The sequence below is a fragment of the Xiphophorus hellerii genome, chromosome 10 (assembly GCF_003331165.1).
Source record: "Xiphophorus hellerii strain 12219 chromosome 10, Xiphophorus_hellerii-4.1, whole genome shotgun sequence".
In the NCBI taxonomy this organism is placed as follows: domain Eukaryota; kingdom Metazoa; phylum Chordata; class Actinopteri; order Cyprinodontiformes; family Poeciliidae; genus Xiphophorus; species Xiphophorus hellerii.
Genome location: NC_045681.1, coordinates 8,343,589 through 8,364,593, shown reverse-complemented (window position 1 = coordinate 8,364,593; position 21,005 = coordinate 8,343,589). Strand labels below are relative to the sequence as shown.

Here is a 21,005-nt window from a genome sequence, read left to right as displayed (position 1 = left end):
AAAAAGCACATCTTACTTATCTGAAATGGTAGATTGCACCCTCTGGTGGTGAGTAGGTTAACTTTAACAAAGTCTTGCAGTTGATCAAATAAAAAAATAAAAACAAAACAAAAAAGAACACACAAACTACTTTCGAACAAATTCACAGAATGCTTGCAATTCAACTATAATTAGTTTTTATTATTTGTAAGGAAATATTAACCTTGAACTCATCGCAAGTGTTTTATCTAAGACGAAATGTGCCAGGATGAATCACATGGTACCTGTGAGCGTGTTTAACTGACAGCCATCTATGATATTCAAAATAAAAACAGTCCCTTCTTTCAGTTTAATTTAACAACAAAAAAAAATCTATACTGGCAGAACTGGAAATACATAAGCAGGGGACATAGTGTTAAAACTAGAAAACCTGGAGCTTTAAAAGACAAACAAAACCTGGATTGGCACAATGTTATTTATGAGGACTGAAATGGAAAGGGAACCTTCATACCACAAAACAAAATATAAGGAAGAGACAATTTTCTCCTCTATAAATAAGAATTAAATGGAAAATATTCTTCCTAATAATTAGAGAAAAATAAATGAAAAGAAAATGCATATAAATATAGAAAAGGAAGAAAGAGCATTGTAGTCTAGTCCATCATCACTTCAGGAATATGGTCTTCAATGTGGTCCAACATTATTTTATGGCAACAAAAAGGAATTTTAGGAGTGCTACCACATCTGAGGGAGAACAGAACATTCAAGTATCAAATACTAGTGTAAACAAACCTATTTGCTGCTCAGTATATCACTAATGTAGTGGGAATATTTCATTATTACCATCATCTGTGCTAATGTTTGTAAAATTGAGTAAGCCTTGGACGTTAACGGAAGTGTCAGCAATTTGTAGTGCACCCTATGATTAAAAAAAAATGCTACATAAGTGTGAGAGTGAAATCTCTATGGTGCTTCATCTGGAATCCAGAGGACTTTATTCTGCTCGTGCTCCACGATGGTCGAGATTTGAGTGCAAATGGAGGAGACGCTGCCTCCTTGGACAACGCCTGCAACACAGTGGAGGGTGGGGAAGAAATATTTACATGATAAGCATCCAAGTCAAATATGGTTTGTTTCTAAATGTTAACTTAACTTATGACTAGTAAATAAAATGTCTGAAAAGTAGAAAAACAACGTGAGTAAGTTCTTCCTGCTTCTTCAAGGTTCATTTTTCTATAAATGTCTGAACTGACCACAGCTGGTAAACTGCATAGGTTCTGGTTGACATTTAGAAATCCCAGAGTACTGAGATTGGGTAAAGTTTTACATGATTAGTAAACCCATAGGAAGCAAGTTCATACATCAGAAAAACTACTTGAAAATTATAAACGTAAAATATATAGTTGGAAAATATATGGTCCAAAAAAAACTCAGAAAAATTCTAAAAGCTATTTGAAAAACCAAACCGTTTTATTCAGTGGGGAGTGTTTTTTCTAAACTTTCTTCTTTTAAATGTTATTTTTAAGCTGAGCCATTTGTTTCTGTCTTACCAATGTATAGAGATACTGTGACACAGCAAATAATTTCATTTTAGCAACTCGATCCTAGACTGGGTGAGGACCGAAATTTATAAAATTACTTGTTCATCAGTGTGAAAATCAATACACAAAAAGGTGTTCTAGTTTCCAGTTATTTAAATGAGACAGTGGAGTTAAAATAATTCAAGCTCAAATCTTTGGAATTAACAAGAAAATTTTCCTCTTAATCTTTCAGTTGTCTCTACCAGATAAAAAATGGTTTGTGTTCTCATTTTTGTGAAAATGAGGCAGCAACCTGTTCCTGTTTTAAAGGATCAGTGATGGTGTGTTTGCTCCCAAAGCTGTTTGCCATAAGTTGCCTCCTCTTGTGGTCATTAATCTGCTGGACAGTTGTGGGTTTCAGATGGTCTGATGCTCCAGATCATAAATCTTTAACCCTGATCTGATAAGTAAGACGGGCACAACTCGGATAACCTTCACGCTCATGGCTTGAAATGAATGTTTGCGTACATTCCATTTCAAAGCTAGGAGTCAGTTAATTACGATCAAAATAAATAATTTCCACCAACCTGTGAAGAACCGGCTGTAATCCTGCTCAATTTTCTGTGCCGCTTCAAACTGCTCCTTGGAATGTTTCTGAGAGAGTTTATCCCGCAGGTAAAGAGGATCCTTCTGCTCCCTGAGGAGAAAATATCCACAACTATTAGCACCTCCACACAGCTTCATAAAAAGCTGCAACAAACCAGAGCATCTTTAAAATTAAAAATATATTTTTATTGACTGCATTTAAATTAACAGCAAGTCATCATCATCATTAACAGTTGTGTTTGTCACTTTGTTGCTTCAAAGATGAATAACTTTTGTTCAAAATCCTCCAATACGCACTACAATTTTTATAATTTTGAAGATGTTTAGGATTCAAAATGAACAGTAGCTGAAAGTACCAAGTATTCATAACCCCTGAACTCTTTCACATTTGCCATATTACAACCTCAGATCTTCATGTGTTTTATTTAGATTTTAAAACTATTATTTTTGTAGATAATAATCACAAAGGTGTAGCGTGAATACATTTGTATTCAGTGTCCCGAGTCAATACATAAAACGTGAAAGCTGAAATTAGAAGAACGTTTTTGTTTAAATTGTAAAAAAAAAAACTAAATAGATATTCCGCTAAAAACAACATTTACTGACATGAATCCTGACAAAAATAGTAAAAACCTTTTAATATCTAAACATTCATTATAGAAGAGGTCATGCTGGTTTTCATGATCAAAGTCTACTGCTGCCTCCTTGACTATAAAGGTCACATTAAATACTTGAAGCTATTGTCAGCTGCTCCATCAGTCCAGGTGGAAATTACAGCCACCCACACAAGCTCCAGGAAGCCCCTCCCAGGACAGCTGGCACTCAGCTGATGACATTGAAGGCTTAGCAGGAATCAATCTCAGCCACATTCAACTGCTGCAGTTTTATAAATTTGCAGCCATTTGTGTGTGTGCGTGTGAGTGTGAGAGAGGCCTCGAAAGCATGAGAGCTTGTTCTCATTTGTGTCTGAGCTTATGCACAAAAATAGCATGATGAGAGTTTAACAGATTAAATCTTCCCGTGCGATTACAAAAATGGGAAAAACAAGGAGACTTCTTTGAGACTCACCGGCTGATCAAATCCAATGAAATGAAAAAAAGAACAAACAGCTCAGAGAAAACGTTGTTCAAGATTTGAACTGTAATTCTAATCAATAAACAGCAGCTTCAAGACAAACACAAATCAAGCTGGATAAGGACCGGACATATCTTCAGGCCAGAAAATGAAAGGTGAACCACACATGCTTCTAGGGCCATGGGATTACTCACTTTATTTGCTTGGCATTTTTGTATCGAATGAATATGACGATTGGGTAGATGTGAACGCTGTGAAGACGTTCAATGGCGTGAGGAGCAATGTCAAGTAAACAGTGACAGTCCTATGAGAGAATGACAGCAAAAAACTGCATGAGAAATGAGGGATGGTGCAAAGCAAAACGTTGGTCAAGATTTAGTTAAACATATATTTATATAATGTAAACATATTTCTTCATATTTCTACACTGTAAAAGATGCTCTCTGATTTGGAATCCATTATAATTTAAAGTTTTTCTGCTTTTATACTTTGTTTTTCAACCACCATGGCATGGCCTTAGATACACGGACAAAGAGCAGTTGAGCTGCCATACAAAACGTTGCTGTTCTAGGACACTGATGACATGAGCAAAAAGCTTTACCTTTTCTATGATCTCCTTTATTGATGCAACAGTTGTCACATCAAAATGGCCGCTCCTCCGTTTGTAATCGAGGAACACGCAATCCTTCACTCCTCGCTCTATTGCCTGTTGAGATGCCTTCATGATTTCTAGATTTGAAAACAACAAAATAATACAATCATAAACTTATTTATCTTATCTAGTCATTATAAATTTTATGCGAGTGTGTTTGGCTAGCACACTCACCAGGCAAGCAGCGGCAGAAGTTAGCAGGAGCCTCAGTCACCAGCAGGTCCTTACAGGCCTCCACTAACGGACCCAAGATCAGCACCGGTCTGGGGGACGAGCAGTCCACCTTCTGAACCCGCTGGTACATCAGGCTTATTCCATCTGAGCAGGACATACAGAAATTAACTTTACTCTGGTCCACCAGTCGGTAATCACCACAGGGATTATATTTTAACCCGAAAGGAATGTCCTAGAACTAAATGTACTTCTTTAGTTGTATCCTGCTTCATATGATCATGCTAACATCTCTGACTTCCCAGGCAGCAGTGCAGAAATATTGTATTCTCACTCTCTAATTCAGAGCAGGAAGCCGGGAATATAGATAATAAATGGCTGGACTTTGAGTAAGTCATTCAAATATATGCTCTAACCCACATTTTGAAATTGTTTGGAATAGACAAGATTCAGTAAAACTTTGAAGTTGGTCAATGACTATTAGTGTCAGATTTGAAATTAGCAATGAAGACATCTCGGGGGGGAGGGAATCTCACCTTCCGGGATGGGCAAAGAATCTGTGCTTATGGAGTCGAGAGCCATCAGGTCCTTCCCATCCTTGGAGCCGCTTCGTTTGTGCTTCAGTCGCCGACGGAAAAACGACCTCCGAGCAGCAGCAGACATGGACTTACTGGTTCCGTTCTCATCCTTCATGTCAGCCAAGCCGTGTCTTTTGTAAAACTCCTGATCCATCCTAAGAGACATTTCAGCATGGGCAGATGAATTCAAATGTATCCAGAAACATGTTCAATATGGACAGTGAACAAACTCAGATTATGCTTCACCAATTTAGAAATTCAGATAGTCTTAAAATGATCCAAAAGTAGTTCTAACTTTACATAGCAATTAACGGGGTCAGTTATGACAAGAACAGCAAACTGTTGACATTTTTAGTCTTGAGTCTAAAGAATAATTAATCATCAAAATCATTTTCTTATATATTTTGAATCAGATATATTTACAGGTACAATAATGTAGTCAATAATTCTAAAACTATTGAGCTCTGACAAATGCAGAAGTCATTTTGTTATCTACAAGATGAGACACGTGAGCTTACTTGAAATTATGAGTTTAATACAGTTAATTAAATTCCAACAAAAACTGATTTAAAAACAAATTAATTCCTTGTCACTGGCTGGACTTACATGTATTTGCTTGGGATTTGTCCCCTCTCCAGCCTCTGTGCATTCTCATCAAGCTGCCAGGCCATCCAGAAGCCAAAGTTGCCATTTGGTAAAGTGTCTTCAACATACAGGATGTCATCCTTCTTAAAGCTCAGCTCCTGCTCTGCAACCCGCTCATAAAGCGTTCTGACAAAATTAAATCACCATCATAAATGTGTTCATTTCCTTTAGGGAAAACAAAATATTAACATGCAAAATATTTAATTCTGAACCACACATATGACATAAGACAAGTAGAAACGATGTGCTATACTCATTTATTAAACTTAAATTGCATAATCTTTCTGCTTTTACTTTTTAATGGGGCTTCTATTTTTTTTCCCCAGGCTTAATTAAAAAAAACAGCCTGGGAAATAGTAATACAAAATGTTTAAACTCTAAGCACCTGATGAAAAATCCATCTCCTTGAGATTCTTTGATGACAGCAAGGCTGTCCCCATAGTTCTGGACCTTGAACATGACTTGATCAGCTGGTTTCAACATTTCCAGGTAAGCATCTTCTTTAGTTTTATTCTTCATGCTGACACCATTGTACTGAAAGAAAACAATTATACAACTGACAAATAGCACACAATTCTTCCAGAGACAAAGAACAATGACATTTACAGTAAAATTCATAAGAACATGCTTAACAGAGACAGCTACACTAAGGACAGAGGTTGAACTTGAAAGTCTAGACAACACAGGACACATTTTTCTGCTACATACAAACATATAACTGAATAGCGTCCATTAATTTCTTACTCTAACTATTGGGAGACATTTTTACAATAAATCTGATTCTTTACCCATCAAAAACGTTGATAAACCATGTTTTTACCTCCAGTATTAGGTCTCCAGGAAGCAGTCCGTCAGGAGTCTTTGCCGGGCTTTCATCATCCAGCATTTCCACAAAGATGCCACAAACATTTCCTCCACAGATCTGCACACCCAACTCTGTATCAATCCTCTTCAGCCTCACCAGGCGAGGCTCTGCAGCCCGCAGTAAAAGGGAACCTGGAAGCCTGAAATTAAACCAAAGTTTGAACTCCTTAGAACATGAAAACTTGCTGCTTAATTGGCTTTTCAAATGTAATAACAGTAAAATGAGAATGTTCAAAAGGCAAATATCCTTTTATTTTACAACCAGAAAATCTAGAAAACATGAACATAAATCAATATCAACCCGTTCCATTGGCTTGTAAAGCAGATAAGCAATTTTAAAATGTATTGTTCTAAAACCTTTTCAATTTCTGACATGGAAATGAACAGACATATTGTAAGCATCAAACATGAACACAACCAAAAAATAAAAGGAGATATGTCCTTAAAGTTCAGTGGAGTGAGTGAAACAACGTCGACACCTGAAAGAGTTGTGTGGACTTGTGGCAGGAGTAGTCTGCCTGGAAGGAGGTGTCATTGTTCCCTCGTCCTGTTCGCTCAGTGTGTCTATAGCGGAGTGATTGTCTGGACTGGTAGTCAGATGGTTGCTGCTGGACTCCATTTGAGAACTAAAAAAAAATAATAATAAAATACACAGAGTGAAATCTTTTTGACTTTGCTCAATTATACAAGCTGATTGAATATTTACTTTCTGGTTGTTTTAGATTATTGTCATCTATAACATTCGGTGCTAGTAAACTGTTTCCATAAATTCATAATAAGCAAGAATGTCAATAATTTTGACATTCTGAGCAAGAATGTCAGTCATGCATTTGAGTGATTCTTTTCACGGTAAAACTATACAACAAATTACCTTAATTATTTTTTAAAACAGGATTTGAGTGCATGAGTTTAAATGTATTTGGTTATTTCAAATGCCCTTTCAAATAGTAAAGAGAAACAACAGTTTTTATACCCATCAGCAACCTTCAGTCTTGAGCCCAGTTAGATGTTTGACCTGTTATCTCAGCAGAAATGGCATGGTTCCTTTAGACTGGCTGATTTACCCAACTTTTACACAAAGCATTTTCACAAATCTTTATTAGGATTGATGTCAGGGCCAATGACTTAAATAAACTTTGACATTTCTGACAATAAATAGTCCACCAGGATCATGACAGAAGCTTTTTACTGGCAACAAAAGGGTGTGATTTCTCTCAAACTTTTTAAAGGACATTTGTTCAAATAGTGTTGTGTATTTACGTATAAATGAGACATTGTGTACAATTTTGACCACATATAACCAATAAAAAAATTCATAAATTCAAAGTTGTGCAATGAAATCATTGAATATTTGCTTTGTGGTCAGTTAGTAAAGATTAAAATGTTAAAAGTAAATATGAAACTCATGTATTCTGTCGATTACGGTGTTTGTTTCAGCAACAACTCTGGTTCAGTAATTTTTTTTTTTTAATAACTACAAAAACCAAAACGTCAGCTTACCCTGATCGGGAGTGGTTCCCCAGCTGAAACATGTGAGGATTATATTGAGCCAAAATGCTGACCATGTCACACTGTTGTCCGATCACCAGCCGTGCCTGTTGCTCGTTGGCGTTGCGAAGGTTGATTCCATTAAACTGCAAAAAGCTTTGATTTATTAGAAACAGAAAAGTGAACTTAATGTGCAGGTGAAGCATGGTGGTTGCTTTACCTCCAGCAGCTGGTCTCCGTACTCTAGACGAGCCTGATGAGCGATGCTCCCCAGTGTTACTTTGGAAACAAACACTCCTCCATTTTCTCCACTCACAATGGAGATCCCAAGCGGTTCTACTCCTTTCTGTACCGTCACATTGCGTGGCTCCCCTAAAAAAGGCCTTAAAAACAAAAACAAAAAAGTAAAAAAATTCACTAACCTATAATTGTATACTGCTAATTAAAAATATATATATTTTTTTTATAGGTTGCACCACAAAAATTTAAATTTCTACAAAAAACATATAAATAAAACTTTAATCTAAATGTTTTAGAAATGAGTACATCTTTAAGTACCTTACAGAAGTAATAATTTGTATTTTACTGAGAGTTAATGTAACAAGTAGTGTTTAATTTATAAGTAGAAAGAGAAAACTAAAGATATATTACAAATTAAAAAACAGTGTGTCACGAATCTGCATTTTGTGTTCTTTACACTGAAACCTAAATAACATTGTTTTCAAAAGACACAAGTGAACAAACACCATCATAAAGACCAAAGATCACACCAGGCAAGTCAGAGATGCAACTGAAGAGATATAAAGCAGTGTTAGATTATAAAACAATATCCCAATTGTGGAACCTTTTATTATTTCCTTCGAACTAACAGCTGGAACAGCTGGATGATAGATGAAGCTTCGCAATAGCAATTTTGGACTAGTTTTGTTGGTTCAACACACAGAATTTCAATTGAAGATAGTGGTTCTAAGGGGTGAGAATGTTTTTTCAATGTATTGTATATTTAATGTCAAACCTTCTTCCTGTAAATTACAAAAAATTAAAAACATTTAATGTTATATTAAATAAAAGCCTTAAACTGCATCACACAGAAAAGTAGCAGAATGTGCTTTAGTTCTTTTTCAGTCAAGTACAGTTGTGTTCGAAATAATAGCAGTGCCTTTAGAAAAATGAGTAAATGTCAAAATTCTTCAAAGAAATTGTACTTTAATGAACACAGATACATTGGGGACACAGTACATTCTATTCCAAAGCAAAACAATTGCGCAAAGTCATCAAAACTTAAATGATAATAATAATATTTCAAATAAAGTAAGAAATGGCATGTTCAAAAGAATAGCAGTGTTGCCATCTTTCCTTGGAAACTCAAAAATGTACTGTACAAACAAAGAAATTCTTGATAAGTGAACCTAGCTGAGTATCCTAAACTAATATTTTGTTGCAAAACCACGGTTTCCGATGACTGCTACACATCTGTGGTGCATGGAGTCAACCAACTTCTGGCATCGTTCCACAGGTATTGCAGCCCAGGATAATTGCACTGTATTCCACAATTCCTCAGCGTTTCTTGGTTTTGCCTCATGCACTGCACTTTTTATGTCAGCCCACAAGTTTTCGATGGGATTAAGGTCCGGGGATTGTGCTGGCCACTCCATCAGTTGAATCTTGTTCATCTGGAACCATGCTTTTGCTCGCTTGCTGGTGTGTTTGGGGTCATTATCCTGTTGAAAGGTCCACCTCAAAGGCATTTCCTCCTCAGCATATGGCAGCATGACCTCTTCCAGGATCCTGATGTACTGGAACTGATCCATGATCCCTTGTATGCGGTGAATCGGACCAACACCATAGTATGAAAAACATCCCCATATCATGATGCTTGCACCACCATGCTTAATGGTCTTCAGTGAGTACTGTGGCTTGAATTCTGTGTTTGCAGGGCGTCTGACATACTGCCTGTGACCCTTAGACCCAAAAAGAACAATCTTGCTTTCATCTGTCCACAAGATATTATGCCATTTCTTTTCAGGCCAGTCAATGTGCTCTTTGGCAAATTGTAAACGCTTCTGCACATGTCTTTTTCTCAGCAGTGGGACTTTGCGGGGGCTTCTTGCTGGAAGGTTAACCTCAGTAAGACGTCTTCTGATTGTCACAGTACTCACTGTCAACTGAAGGTCTTGCTTGATCCTCTTGGATCCCATCATTGGCTGAGTCTTCGCCAGTTTGGCTATTCTTCTGTCCATTCGAGGGGTTGTCTTTCTTTTTCTTCCTCGTTTTTCAGTTTTATGCTCCCATTTCAGGGCATTTGAGATCATTTTAGCTGAACAGCCAATGATTTTCTGCACCTCTTTGTATGTTTTCCCTTCTTTAATCAATTTTTTTATTAGGAAACGCTCATCTTCAGAACAGTGTCTGGAACGACCCATTTTCATTGTTTTTTCAGGAGAAATGCACAGCCAGCATGCCAGTTGTCTTGATCCTTAAATACGGATCACCTGTTAACACCCTTTTTTCCCAGAATACCCTCCCTAATTGATGCCCTCTCTAATTGGACTCACCACTGCTATTTTTTTGAACACACCCTTTTCAGTTAATCATTCAATTTCACAGAATCCACAGTATGCATGGCTGTCCTGTTGGGTTTGTTGGTTTTCTATACCTTTATTTTACCCCCCAGAAACTTATCTGGGGTATAGAGTTTGAAATGTTAATAAAACCAGTGATTTTCTTGCTGCTGTTGAGGCACTGCTATTATTTCGAACACAACTGTAGTTCTAATGAATTTTTATGAACCACATGCAGAGCAGATTAGAGATGATGCCCTAAAGGGAAACACATCCATTTAATTTCTAGGTTACATTAAAAATGTAAATAAATCATGCATGAGGGCTCCCAAAATAGGGCTGATTATTGCGTTTATTTGCACATGCACAAAGATTATGTTGAGATACTCTTGTGCATACACTGTTCATGCTACAAGTGGCCTGGAACACACCTCAAGCTTCTCAAAGAGAAGAACAAGGGCTTTCCTGCTGGACGTCTAACAGAAGGTGTGTAGGAAGAAACAAATCTGAGAAGTAGATGAAGAAAACAAAAATAGACATATATATATCTATAGATACATAAAGAATCAAAGTGGTAGAAGAAGGATTTCAGGTTATAATCGGAGAGAAGAGACAGAGGCAAGAATAAGGTTAGATGGTGAGCCAGTGTGAGACGAAGGCTGACAGATTTGTTTATAGCAATCTGAGTATTTCATCACAATGAAGCAGACAAATAGAGGAAAACATGTCATGCTCTGCTGAGTGATGAATATTTTGAATGATACATCCGGATGAGGATGTAGGCGAGACGCTGGCTTACCCATCCTTCCTCCTGTCACCAACTGGAGCAGGGCTAACTGATATCCTGGGATGGGAAGAAACTGAGCTCTGTGACTGGCTGCTGGAGAAAGACGACGTGTCCAGGTTGACAGGGGATATGGGAGGGGTTGGGCTGCTGCACTCTGAGTGTGAAAGAGACGCTGGAGAGACAGAGAAGGAGAAGCTGCACATGATTTACAGCAGCAGCATTTATTAAGAGGTAATTCAAGATCTGCACTGAAAAGTACCTTTGTCAGAGCCGGTGGAGCGAGAGTAACGGGCCGGAGGGATTTTTATCCGCTCTGCCCTAAACTGTAAAGTACTAGGAGAGCCTAAAGAAAAGAGGAAATATTTGTTACCCATGCAAAAAAACATCCTCATCTCCATGGGCAGCTAGTCATGTAGATTTGAGACTTTTTACCTAACCAGTCAATGTCTTTACGTGAGCTATATATATATATATGGTAAATGGCCTGTCAAGTCCAGAGGATGCCACTAGTTATTTCTAAAAAAAAAAAAGGTCTAGGTCAGGTTTCTCAAAGAAGCTGGGGGGGAATTAACAGGTTTTAGAGGGGTAGTTTTGGGTTTGTGAAGTGATGTGTTGTTGGAAAACTCCATGTAGCAGATAACCGGCTTCGTATCTTCATTTTGTATGAATCCAGATCAGTCCATCCCAGAGGACTGATCTGGATTGATTCTTTGATTTGGGGTTAATCAAAGAAAACGTAAGCTTCTCACACACTCAACATTCGTTTCCAGACTTTGGTTGTATTTTTTTTAGAATAAATACAAAAGTTTGATTCATTTAAGGAAGATATTTTTCACAACTTTAAATCTGGAATCAAGAAAAAAAAAGATGGACAAAAGAGCATTTGAAAGAACAGATGGATCGATGGATCAGTAGAATGATAGAAGAATGGGTAATGTTTTTGTCAGAGGGATGGCCGACTGTTGGATGATGTACATAGTTTGATACAGATGGATTCAGATGGATGCACAAATGGATGGCAAAAGATAAATCCATGGATGCTCGGATGGATGGACTGATAAACAGATGAACGATTTGGTGATGGATAAACAGATGGATTGATGAACAGAATGTTGGTTGAACGGAGGAAAAAAACTTACAGTACATATGTGACCGAAATAAATGTGACAAATAGATGAATCAACAGATGGTCTGAATTAGAAATGGATGGTGTTCTTTTGTTTAAAAGGATAATATTTGCGATAATATGATCTTCACTGAAGATGTTCAGTTGAAGTCAGACAATCTATGTAACGGATGATAAAATACTTTTATTGTCACTGTTGTTACAGCAATATATAAACCTTTAAGGCTGTATTGTCATTCCTATGACAGAAAAATGGGTGAAAGGACAAATGAACTGGTGGATGAACAGACTGATGGAAGAACATGATGTTGGTTAAGATGGGTAAGAGTCAGACAATAGTCTTGAAACACATATTTTATACACAATCCGGTTTCTTTTTCCATAGTTTTCCAGACTGTGTAAAAACTCTGTAAATGAACAATTAACCATCTGTTTACTTTGAAAGACAATTGATGTCTGGATTGATACAGGAAATGTAATGTTAACTGAATATAGGACTTAACGCTTAATGTTTGGAAAACATTTACAACTGCAAATTAGATCAAAGCTAAGCAAGCATACATACTCAGTCTGGCTCCAGAGGGCAAAGACTTGGTGCTGTGTGGTGGTTGGCTGTGGCTCGTCTCACTCAAGCGTCCATTGCGCTTGTGGCCAAGGTCCAAACTGAGAGGAGCCTGTTGCTGGGGGCTAAAAATGGAGAAAAAGGCCTATGTCAAGTCCCCTAGCAGTCAATTATTCAACCCAGAGCAAGATATAATTTGCCTCATGCCATCTGTTCGTGAGATCTGGGGCAGAGAGTACATGGTTGTTTTTTTTTTTTTTTTTCATGCAGCACTACACATTTAGGCCTCAATTAATTTAGATTTTTTTTTTAAGTGTTTAATACAGAAGTCAGCCCTAAAAATGATAAATAGACTGGGAGATGACCTTTGTGGATGTTGATCAAGGCCTGAATTGGGAACTGGAGGACAGTTCTGGATCTCATGGCTCCACGCTGTGTAAACTGGGTTCCTCATCACAGCAGTCATTGCAGGGCATGGTGCTGCACGTCGCTGTGGAAGGTCTAAAAAAAATAAATAAAAGGACAACTGCAGTTGTAAATTTTTTTACAGTGAAAAAATAAAGACAACTACACAAATAAATTACCCAGCTCCTGTTTAAATGCAAATCAGAACCACTTAAGAATGTGCCTGCCAATGACTTACGTGCTGTCAAATAGCTTGGGGGGGCAAATGGCACGCTGTACCGATTTGTTCTCAAAGGAGAGAAGCGTAACAAGTCCACTGGCTCTGGAGAGAGCTCATCGGAGGAAACCTGAGTCTGCCAGAAGAAAACAAACAGCAAATAAAGCCGATAAATCGTTGCTTTAATCTAAGCCCGTGTCCAAACAAAATAAGAAATTGTAGATACAAACAAGGGCTTACAAAGTACATTCATGCGACTCTTCCCATTTTACATTTTCTCACTTTACAAATATGGCATTTTATTCAGAGTTTATTTGATAGGCCAATACAGAACAGGGCATAACTGTGACATGTAGAGGAAACAATACATGATTTTCAAACAAATCCAAGTAGTTGTTGGTTTCTATATGTATTGCTATCAAGAACAATTGCAGCTGCAGTCTTTTGGGCGTATATCTTTAGTAGATTTGCACATCTAAAAACTGCACACTTAGAACTTTTCCTATTGTTTGAAAAATTGCTCAAGCTCAGTCAAATGTCTGAAAATTCAATTGGATTTAAAAGTTACACTTGAATATGCATTAAAATAAACCTTTCCATTATAGCTTCAGTTGTATGTTTTGGGTCACTGTCCTGAGTCAAGGTGAAAAAATTCAACATATATGATTGTATAAATCTTGTTTGATACAAGCCCTCGTTTGTATCTACAATTTCTTATTTTGTTTGGACACGGGCTTAGATTAAAGCAATAATTTATCGGTTTTATCTAGGTATGAAAATCTATACACTTGTTACAGCTTTGATCAGTTACCTGCATGGGAGCAGGAATGTGCAACGGAGTCACGTTCCGCCGTAGAGCTGGCGCTGACTTTGGCCTGTACCTCCTCTTTTCCTGCACTTCGGTCCGCCGTCGGCTCTCGTCCTCTTCCTTGAAGTTCTTTTTGTTTTTTCCTGCAGGTATGTTGGTGTAATATTCCTGGCTTCCCACAAATCCCTCATCCTGGGGGCTTGCTGCCAGGGCCAGGGAGGCTGGTGGCGTGCCAGTGGTGATGGTGGAGTCAGACGCAGAGCTATTCTGTTGCCGATGCTTAAATCTAAAAGAGTCGCTCCTGGTGGGCGGGGTGGGAGGCGTCTGAGAAGTTTCAGATGCTGAACTCTGTGGCGAATGCTTCGACATGTAGTCCAGTTTAGAAGCTGTCTCTGGCCTCCTGAAAGCGTTTACTTCAAAGATGGACTTTCTCTGTTTGGGTTTTTTGAAGATGGACAGCTGTGTGCACTCAGTGAGAGAAGCCCCAACTATGACTTTAGGCCACGTTCCTCCACCGGCCTTCACTGGTGGGCTCTGTCCTCTGTCCACAGGCGACTGAGGAGGGCTGCAGTTAGACACCAAAGGCGTGAATGTAAGGGAACGAGGACTGAGCTCCTGGCGCTGGTAGCTGAACGCTGGGTGAGGCTCTGACAGACTGTGGGACATGGACAAAGAGCAGGAGTGCTGGGAGCAGTTGGAGAAGGATTTGTGATGGGAATGAGTGCTGCTGTTGCCACCGTTTTCCAGGGAATCGCATGTATCTTTACATACTTCCTCCTGTCTAATGCTCGACTTGCAGTTGCAAATGTCCGTTTGAGTTGAGCAGTTGTGCTTGGAGTTCTTGCAGCCTCTGGGGTGGAGCTCACCGGATTGGAGACGCAGGGTCTTTTCAGAGTCTCTCATACCTTCAAATAAATTCTGTCCAGAAGAGCTCTGAGGAAGGAACTGTTGAGGAAGGAAATTAGACAGTTACATGTTTTAAATTTGGACTAATGCATAACATGGGAATCTTTTTATTCGGTTTAAAACACACGTTTTACAAAAAACCTATGGTCAAAAAAATGACCTGAGGTCCATTTACTCACAATCATGAAGAATACATTATCAGAAGTGATTAATTTGCAGCTGTTATGTTTCTGTTAAGGTTGAGTGTATTCACCTTCATAAGGGAGATACTGAGAGAGTTGTCACAGGTCCTCAGCAGAGACTCACATTCAGGAAGAGATCTGTCATGAAGTTCAATTCCATTGATCTGCGTGCAGTAAAAAAAGAAAGTAAAATAATACACACTTAACTTATTGCAACACAATCTTAAGTTTTCTGATCACCAACATGCTAAGCTACTGAAAACTTTGACAAATACCAATGTTCCACCTTTATAAACCTGCTACCTTCATAAAATTGCTTTTGGCCTTTTTGCAGTTTGGAAAGTTTCCAGACTTCCCATTAATTTGTTTAAAAAAAACCACAAGTAAATAGCAACACCAGCAAAGAAAAGTTTTTGACAGAACAGGTTTGGGACCTTACTGCAGTTTGTGCTTATGGTCAGTAGAGGGCACTACAAGCCTCAGTGAATGATCGCCAACAGAGTCTTGTTAAAAGCTTCTTAAGTTGAGTAAACTTACATTTTAGGATGGATACTTACAGCCAACAGTCTGTCACCCACAGCGAGATTACAGTCTCTGGTAGCAGGACTTCCTGCAGCCAATGTGGCAACAAATACTCCACTCTCCAAACCAATTCCACAGTCTGAGACAGCAAGAAAAGAAAAGACTCAACATAAGAGCTTAACCTGACAAAAATAACACTAATAATACATGTCAAATAGTTTTTAATTTAATCAACAACATAACTGTGTGACGGCAGTCCATAGAGCATTGGAAAAATACCAATATCACTCAAACTTTTCAAAATTTTGTTACATTATAATCTGAAAGTTTGATGTGTTTTATAGGGGTCTTCCGAAACAGATTAACACAGCCTGCAGCACAATAATACTTGTTTTCCTTGTCCACTGCAGTGATTATGACAATCTGCACAACTGACCTATTCTTTAATACCACTCTTGCATTATTTGGTATTGATCTGTTATATAAAACAGATTGTGGTTTTAACATTAAGTAAATTTGGAAAAGTACTGGGGAAATAAATACTTCATCAAAGCATTTCAAAAACGACTCTATAACTTTAGGTGACTGTTTAACTGCACCAAGAAACTGACCTTTGTGTCCAGCCAGGTTAATCTGTATTGGGGTGATGACTCGTCCTCCAAGTGACTTCCTCCTTCGAACTACCATATTGATTACTCCCTCCCAGCTCAACACAGCTTTGATCACTTGCTTTCTGTCCTTATTGGTCAGATCCACATCATTAATTTTCAACAACCAGTCGTTCACCCTGCACAGTGAAGCATCTCAGATCAACTTTTGATTGTTTTTACTTTCATTTGATATTATCAAATTGTTCTTAACATATCATCTAAATCTAAAGGGGTAAAACAGACATTTACCTTAATCTTCCTTCTGCAACACTTCCTTTGTCCACCTTGGAAACAAATATCCCACTATCTCCTGGTAAATATGGATCATTTACGCATTCAGCAATATCAAAACCAAGTGCTTTCAAATCCATATCCTAGAAAAAAATACAAATATTCAAATATTCATTGATTACTGAGCATTTAAATAACTTGCTGTTTAACAAAATGCGTAAAAAAAAACCCAAAAAACAAACAAAACAAAAAAACATGCCAACTCTCACCCTGTGCTTTTCCAGCTCTACAACTTCCGTTTCCCACTCTATGGAGTCTGTGTCTATGGCTGAGTCATGTGAACTGTGAGCCATTAGCTGGCGATATCTGGCTTCTGTCTCCAACTGGTCTTCCAACTTCTCCCTGAAACAAAATATGAAATGTGTTGTTTTTTGGGTTTTTTAAAGTATGGTAGCCAAAATGCTTCCCAGAGAAGATAACTTGTAGTGGAAGACTGGAATAAGCCAGAAAACACACATCTATCATGAGGAAAACAAAGGTGTGGAAAAAAAGACACACTTTTGTTCTTTGAGTTCTCGCATAGCATCGTTCTTCTGCTTTCTCGTATCATCCAGATTTCTAAGAGCATCTGCCAGATCGCTCACAGCCCTGTCTCTCTCTCGTCTCAGGTTGTCGCATAATGTCCTGCAAAACAATGATAATGCCAGATATTACAAAGGAATATTTTTGTATCTAAATCTCTCCACTAACATATATCTCTACATTTTGAACAGATTCTTTACCGAATGCTCTCCCTCTCTGCCACGATCTTGTCCCTCTCCTGGAAAGCCCAGTCCCGTCGACATTTAGCGACCTCTGCCTCTTGCAGAGCCTCCTTAAGCTCCTGAGAAATGGCCTCATACTGCTTCCTAAGAATCTCAATCTCTTTGTTGGCCCGTTCCATGTCCAGAGTGGCAGAGTCTTGTTTCTGGAGCAAAGGATGAAAACATGAGGCTACAGATAATCATCATGTCCAAGTGTAAAAAAAATAAAAATAAAAATTGTGCTGCCGACAGTCTAAAGAAATCTAAATCTGGAAGAAACATCCAATAAACCACTTTCAACTGTAATTGCAGCAAAATTTACCTGTACAAACTTTTGCCTTAGAGGGGCTGAATATTGATCCAATCAACACATTTAAAATTTATTTGTAACACAATTTTAAGAACAGACAACCTTCCCCACCCACTATTCACGTTGGTATGTCATGCTACTTTTTGTTGGTCTTACAAAAAATCTAATTAAAATGTATTGACATTTGTAATTGTAAAACAATGTGGAAAAACTTTGTGTAAATACTTACAAAGTATTTACAAAAAAAGTATACTTACAAAAGTAAATACTTACAAAGTATTTACACAAAGTGGCATTTCTCTGACTTAAAGGTTTTCTCCAGTATTTTGAAAATCTAAAGGCCTTTGTGAGTTTTTCCAAAAGAAAACACTTCTTTCATATATTCTAAAGACATAGGTCTGCAATCAAAAACAAGCATGCTCTTTTGATTTAGAACAGAATAACCCACAAATTGGATTAAGTAGGGCAGTATGAGGTTTGTCAGACAGAATGAATGTAAAGGTCACTCAGAGTATGCTGGAGCAAACCTCTTTTCTTTCTACATAAATCTCCAGTAGAAAGGCTGTTAAGTGTATTGAGAAGATAAATTAAGTCAACTGCTAAATTAGACTGCACTGTGCTGTTCATTTTTCATGCAGTGCAGTTTTCCTGGGCTCTTAAAAAGTCAAACGGTTGAGGTTCCACATTTTAATTAATGGCAATTTTCCTAATGCAGAACTCTGAGCTAGACTGTAAATAATCCAACAATTAGTGAAAACAGACTGAAGGGTGATGCATGCACTTCAACAAGATCAATGGAACTGCCCAGCTTTACTTTGAATACAATATGAGCTCAGACAAGAGGATTATTGTCAGTCGGATAAATCAGTCCTACCGTTTGGACTGATGAATCACTTCTGTCTTTCTGGGTACCTGTCTGGCCTGGTAATACTCTCGCAGCAGCTGGTCCCTCTGGATGATGGCTTCTGTTCTCTCTTTGCGGGCCACATCCCTTTCCTCACGCACCATCTCGATGTCCTTGCAGGCCTGGTTCAGCTCTTTCTGGGCCTCAGTTTTGTCCTTTACCTCATGGCAGTATTTCTCCAGCAGTTCGTTCTTTTCGCAAATAGCTCGGTCCCTGTCCACCAGTGCTGAAGCTAGCTCCTTCAAGTTACAAAAACATATGCAGAAATGTTCAATTATCCCAACTTTACAGTTCCTACTCATTTTTCATGTCAAAAGAGTTTTTGGTCTGTCACATGACACAAAAATACTGAAGTTCACTAAGAATTTATAGAAGATATTTCTAGACAAGGAGGGCTTTAAATAAAAACTGAACCTTGCAAAACCAGAAAATGTACAACAGGGAAGGAAGGACTGACAGATGTTAGGAAGGAAAGAAAAACAAAGGAAAGGAAGGGCAAAGAGGGGGAGAAGGAATGAAACAAGGAAGAAAAGAGAAATGCAATCAGGAAATGGAAGAAGAGTACAAGGAAGGAAGGACAGAAAGAATGGAGATAGGGCACAAGGATAGAAAACAAAAGAAAGAAGAAAAGAAGGGAAAAAATAAGGGCAGAAGGAAGACAAAAAGGAAAGAAGGGAGCAACAAATAATGCAAGGAATAAAGGAAAAAATGCAAAAATGTAAGACACAAGAGTGAAAGGAAACAAGCAGGGAAGCAAGGATGGAAGAACAAGCAATGAAGGAAGGACAAGGACCTTCGCAAAAATTCCCCTAACAATTTTTTTTTGCATTTTTATCTTTACCAGGAAAAAAAAAACATACAAATCTTTTTCAATCTACGCAGGAATGCCCCATTTCAGCTCTTACTTGCTGTAAAGCCTCCAACTCCTCGTTGGCCACTCGTCTCTCTGAGGAATTGTTCTTGAGTTTTGCCTCCGCCACCTCCAGCCCCGTCTGGAGCCTGTCCACCTCTTTGATCACCTGGTCCCTCTCACTCATAATCAGGCGGTATTCATTGATTACAGAGTCCCGCTCCTCCTTGTACTTCTCGCAGTCCTTTACGGCCTTCAGCTGCTGGGTTTTAAGTCGCGTCGTCTCCGACTGCAGACGCTCCAGCTCTCTCTGTAGCTCCAGATTCTGGACTGTGGCCTTGGAGAGCTCATGTTGGGTGTTATCGAACCTGAATCAAAGAAGGATTTTACGGCTATTTATCTTTATTTTACAACTAGTAGAGTGCAGAACTCCATTCAGGAACTGAAGTCAAGCACTATGCTTGCAGCATAATTATTTGAAACAGCCATTAGTCACTTTTTCTAAAATCATGTTTTCAGTTGATTTGTGGTGCCCAACTTGTGCAACTTTACCTCTGAACAGATGCGGAAAACTGCTGCTGGTAGTGGATAGCAGCGTCCCTCTGTTTCGACAGGATGTCCAGGGTCTTCTGCAAACGATGATTCTCCTCCTCAAATTGATCCAAACGGCTCAGGTCGGCATTATGACTGGCCGTCTTCTCATTGTAGCGCTTCCTCAAAGTTTCGTATTCGCTTTTCATTGCCTCCAGTTTGTCCACAGTTGTTTCGTACAGCTTGTTCAGGACATCAGATGATCCTTCTCTCATCACCTGCAGTTTGGAAATAATACTTTCTTTTCTAAAAGTATTAAGTGCTTTTTTTTTTTTTGCAAAGTAGATTTCACCATGTTTAATAAAATGTAGATCTCATTATTGTTGGTCAAGTCTTACACTAATTTTAATATGTCTATGCACAAAAAAGGAAATGGAAATAGAAGTGGTATATTCATATTGCTTTATTTTTATTCACATTTTCTCACATTACTACTGCAAAATTCAATGCATTTTATTGGGACTTTATGAGACAGATCAACACGAAGTAGTGTGTACTTAAAAATGTGGTGTGCATTTTGTGTTCTGCCCTTTGCAGAACTACCTTTTGCTGCAATTACAGTGGCAAATTTTCTGGAGACTCTACAAGTCTAAAACACACTAGGAGACTGTAATTTTTCCCCATACCTCTTTGCACAATCCATATTTCTGTGTCCCCTACATGGCTTATGGCAAACTGCAAACAGGAATTCCTAAAACTTTCTTTTAGTCAGACGACTTATCTGTTTCTTTTCTAACAAACCTCCCAGGCCTTCATTCATACGGAGATTAAATTACGCATCGATATTTACTGGTCCACTTACTACTTGGTTACATATTCAAAAATCACACCACACAAACCATTCATAATTTTCCTTCCATGTCACTACTTTGTGTTGTTGTCTATTAAATAAAATTCCAATAAATTGCATTGAAGTTTACAGTTGTAACGTGACAAAATGTGAAAAAAGTTTACACGGAATATATCTTTTTGCACCGTCCTCCATTTCATATGACCTTTGTTCCTTTTTGTTC

General features: G+C 38.2%; 1 protein-coding gene across 5 annotated transcripts in view; it reads right to left on the bottom strand.

Annotated features, from left to right (window-relative positions):
- Positions 1–159: 159 nt before the first annotated feature.
- Positions 160–21,005, bottom strand: part of LOC116726691 (disks large homolog 5-like) — a 32,800-nt gene continuing 11,954 nt past the window's right edge. For 3 of the 5 annotated variants that reach the window (XM_032573516.1, XM_032573517.1, XM_032573518.1), the window contains exons 6-34: positions 19,954–20,210; positions 19,457–19,769; positions 18,560–18,790; positions 17,317–17,501; positions 17,093–17,218; positions 16,804–16,936; positions 16,553–16,677; positions 16,265–16,440; positions 15,689–15,792; positions 15,203–15,295; positions 14,047–14,988; positions 13,257–13,371; positions 12,979–13,114; positions 12,617–12,738; positions 11,185–11,268; positions 10,938–11,097; positions 10,570–10,644; positions 7,798–7,960; positions 7,590–7,723; positions 6,569–6,715; positions 6,046–6,229; positions 5,611–5,759; positions 5,187–5,351; positions 4,539–4,735; positions 4,006–4,149; positions 3,781–3,908; positions 3,374–3,483; positions 2,087–2,196; positions 160–1,046 (exon numbers count right to left, since the gene is read on the bottom strand). In XM_032573516.1, the coding sequence (XP_032429407.1) occupies positions 943–1,046; positions 2,087–2,196; positions 3,374–3,483; positions 3,781–3,908; positions 4,006–4,149; positions 4,539–4,735; positions 5,187–5,351; positions 5,611–5,759; positions 6,046–6,229; positions 6,569–6,715; positions 7,590–7,723; positions 7,798–7,960; positions 10,570–10,644; positions 10,938–11,097; positions 11,185–11,268; positions 12,617–12,738; positions 12,979–13,114; positions 13,257–13,371; positions 14,047–14,988; positions 15,203–15,295; positions 15,689–15,792; positions 16,265–16,440; positions 16,553–16,677; positions 16,804–16,936; positions 17,093–17,218; positions 17,317–17,501; positions 18,560–18,790; positions 19,457–19,769; positions 19,954–20,210 (5,112 nt within the window). In that variant the 3' untranslated portion in view covers positions 160–942. The remainder of the gene's footprint in view (positions 1,047–2,086; positions 2,197–3,373; positions 3,484–3,780; positions 3,909–4,005; positions 4,150–4,538; positions 4,736–5,186; positions 5,352–5,610; positions 5,760–6,045; positions 6,230–6,568; positions 6,716–7,589; positions 7,724–7,797; positions 7,961–10,569; positions 10,645–10,937; positions 11,098–11,184; positions 11,269–12,616; positions 12,739–12,978; positions 13,115–13,256; positions 13,372–14,046; positions 14,989–15,202; positions 15,296–15,688; positions 15,793–16,264; positions 16,441–16,552; positions 16,678–16,803; positions 16,937–17,092; positions 17,219–17,316; positions 17,502–18,559; positions 18,791–19,456; positions 19,770–19,953; positions 20,211–21,005) is intronic. The other 2 variants (XM_032573520.1, XM_032573521.1) reach the window with 1 other exon arrangement.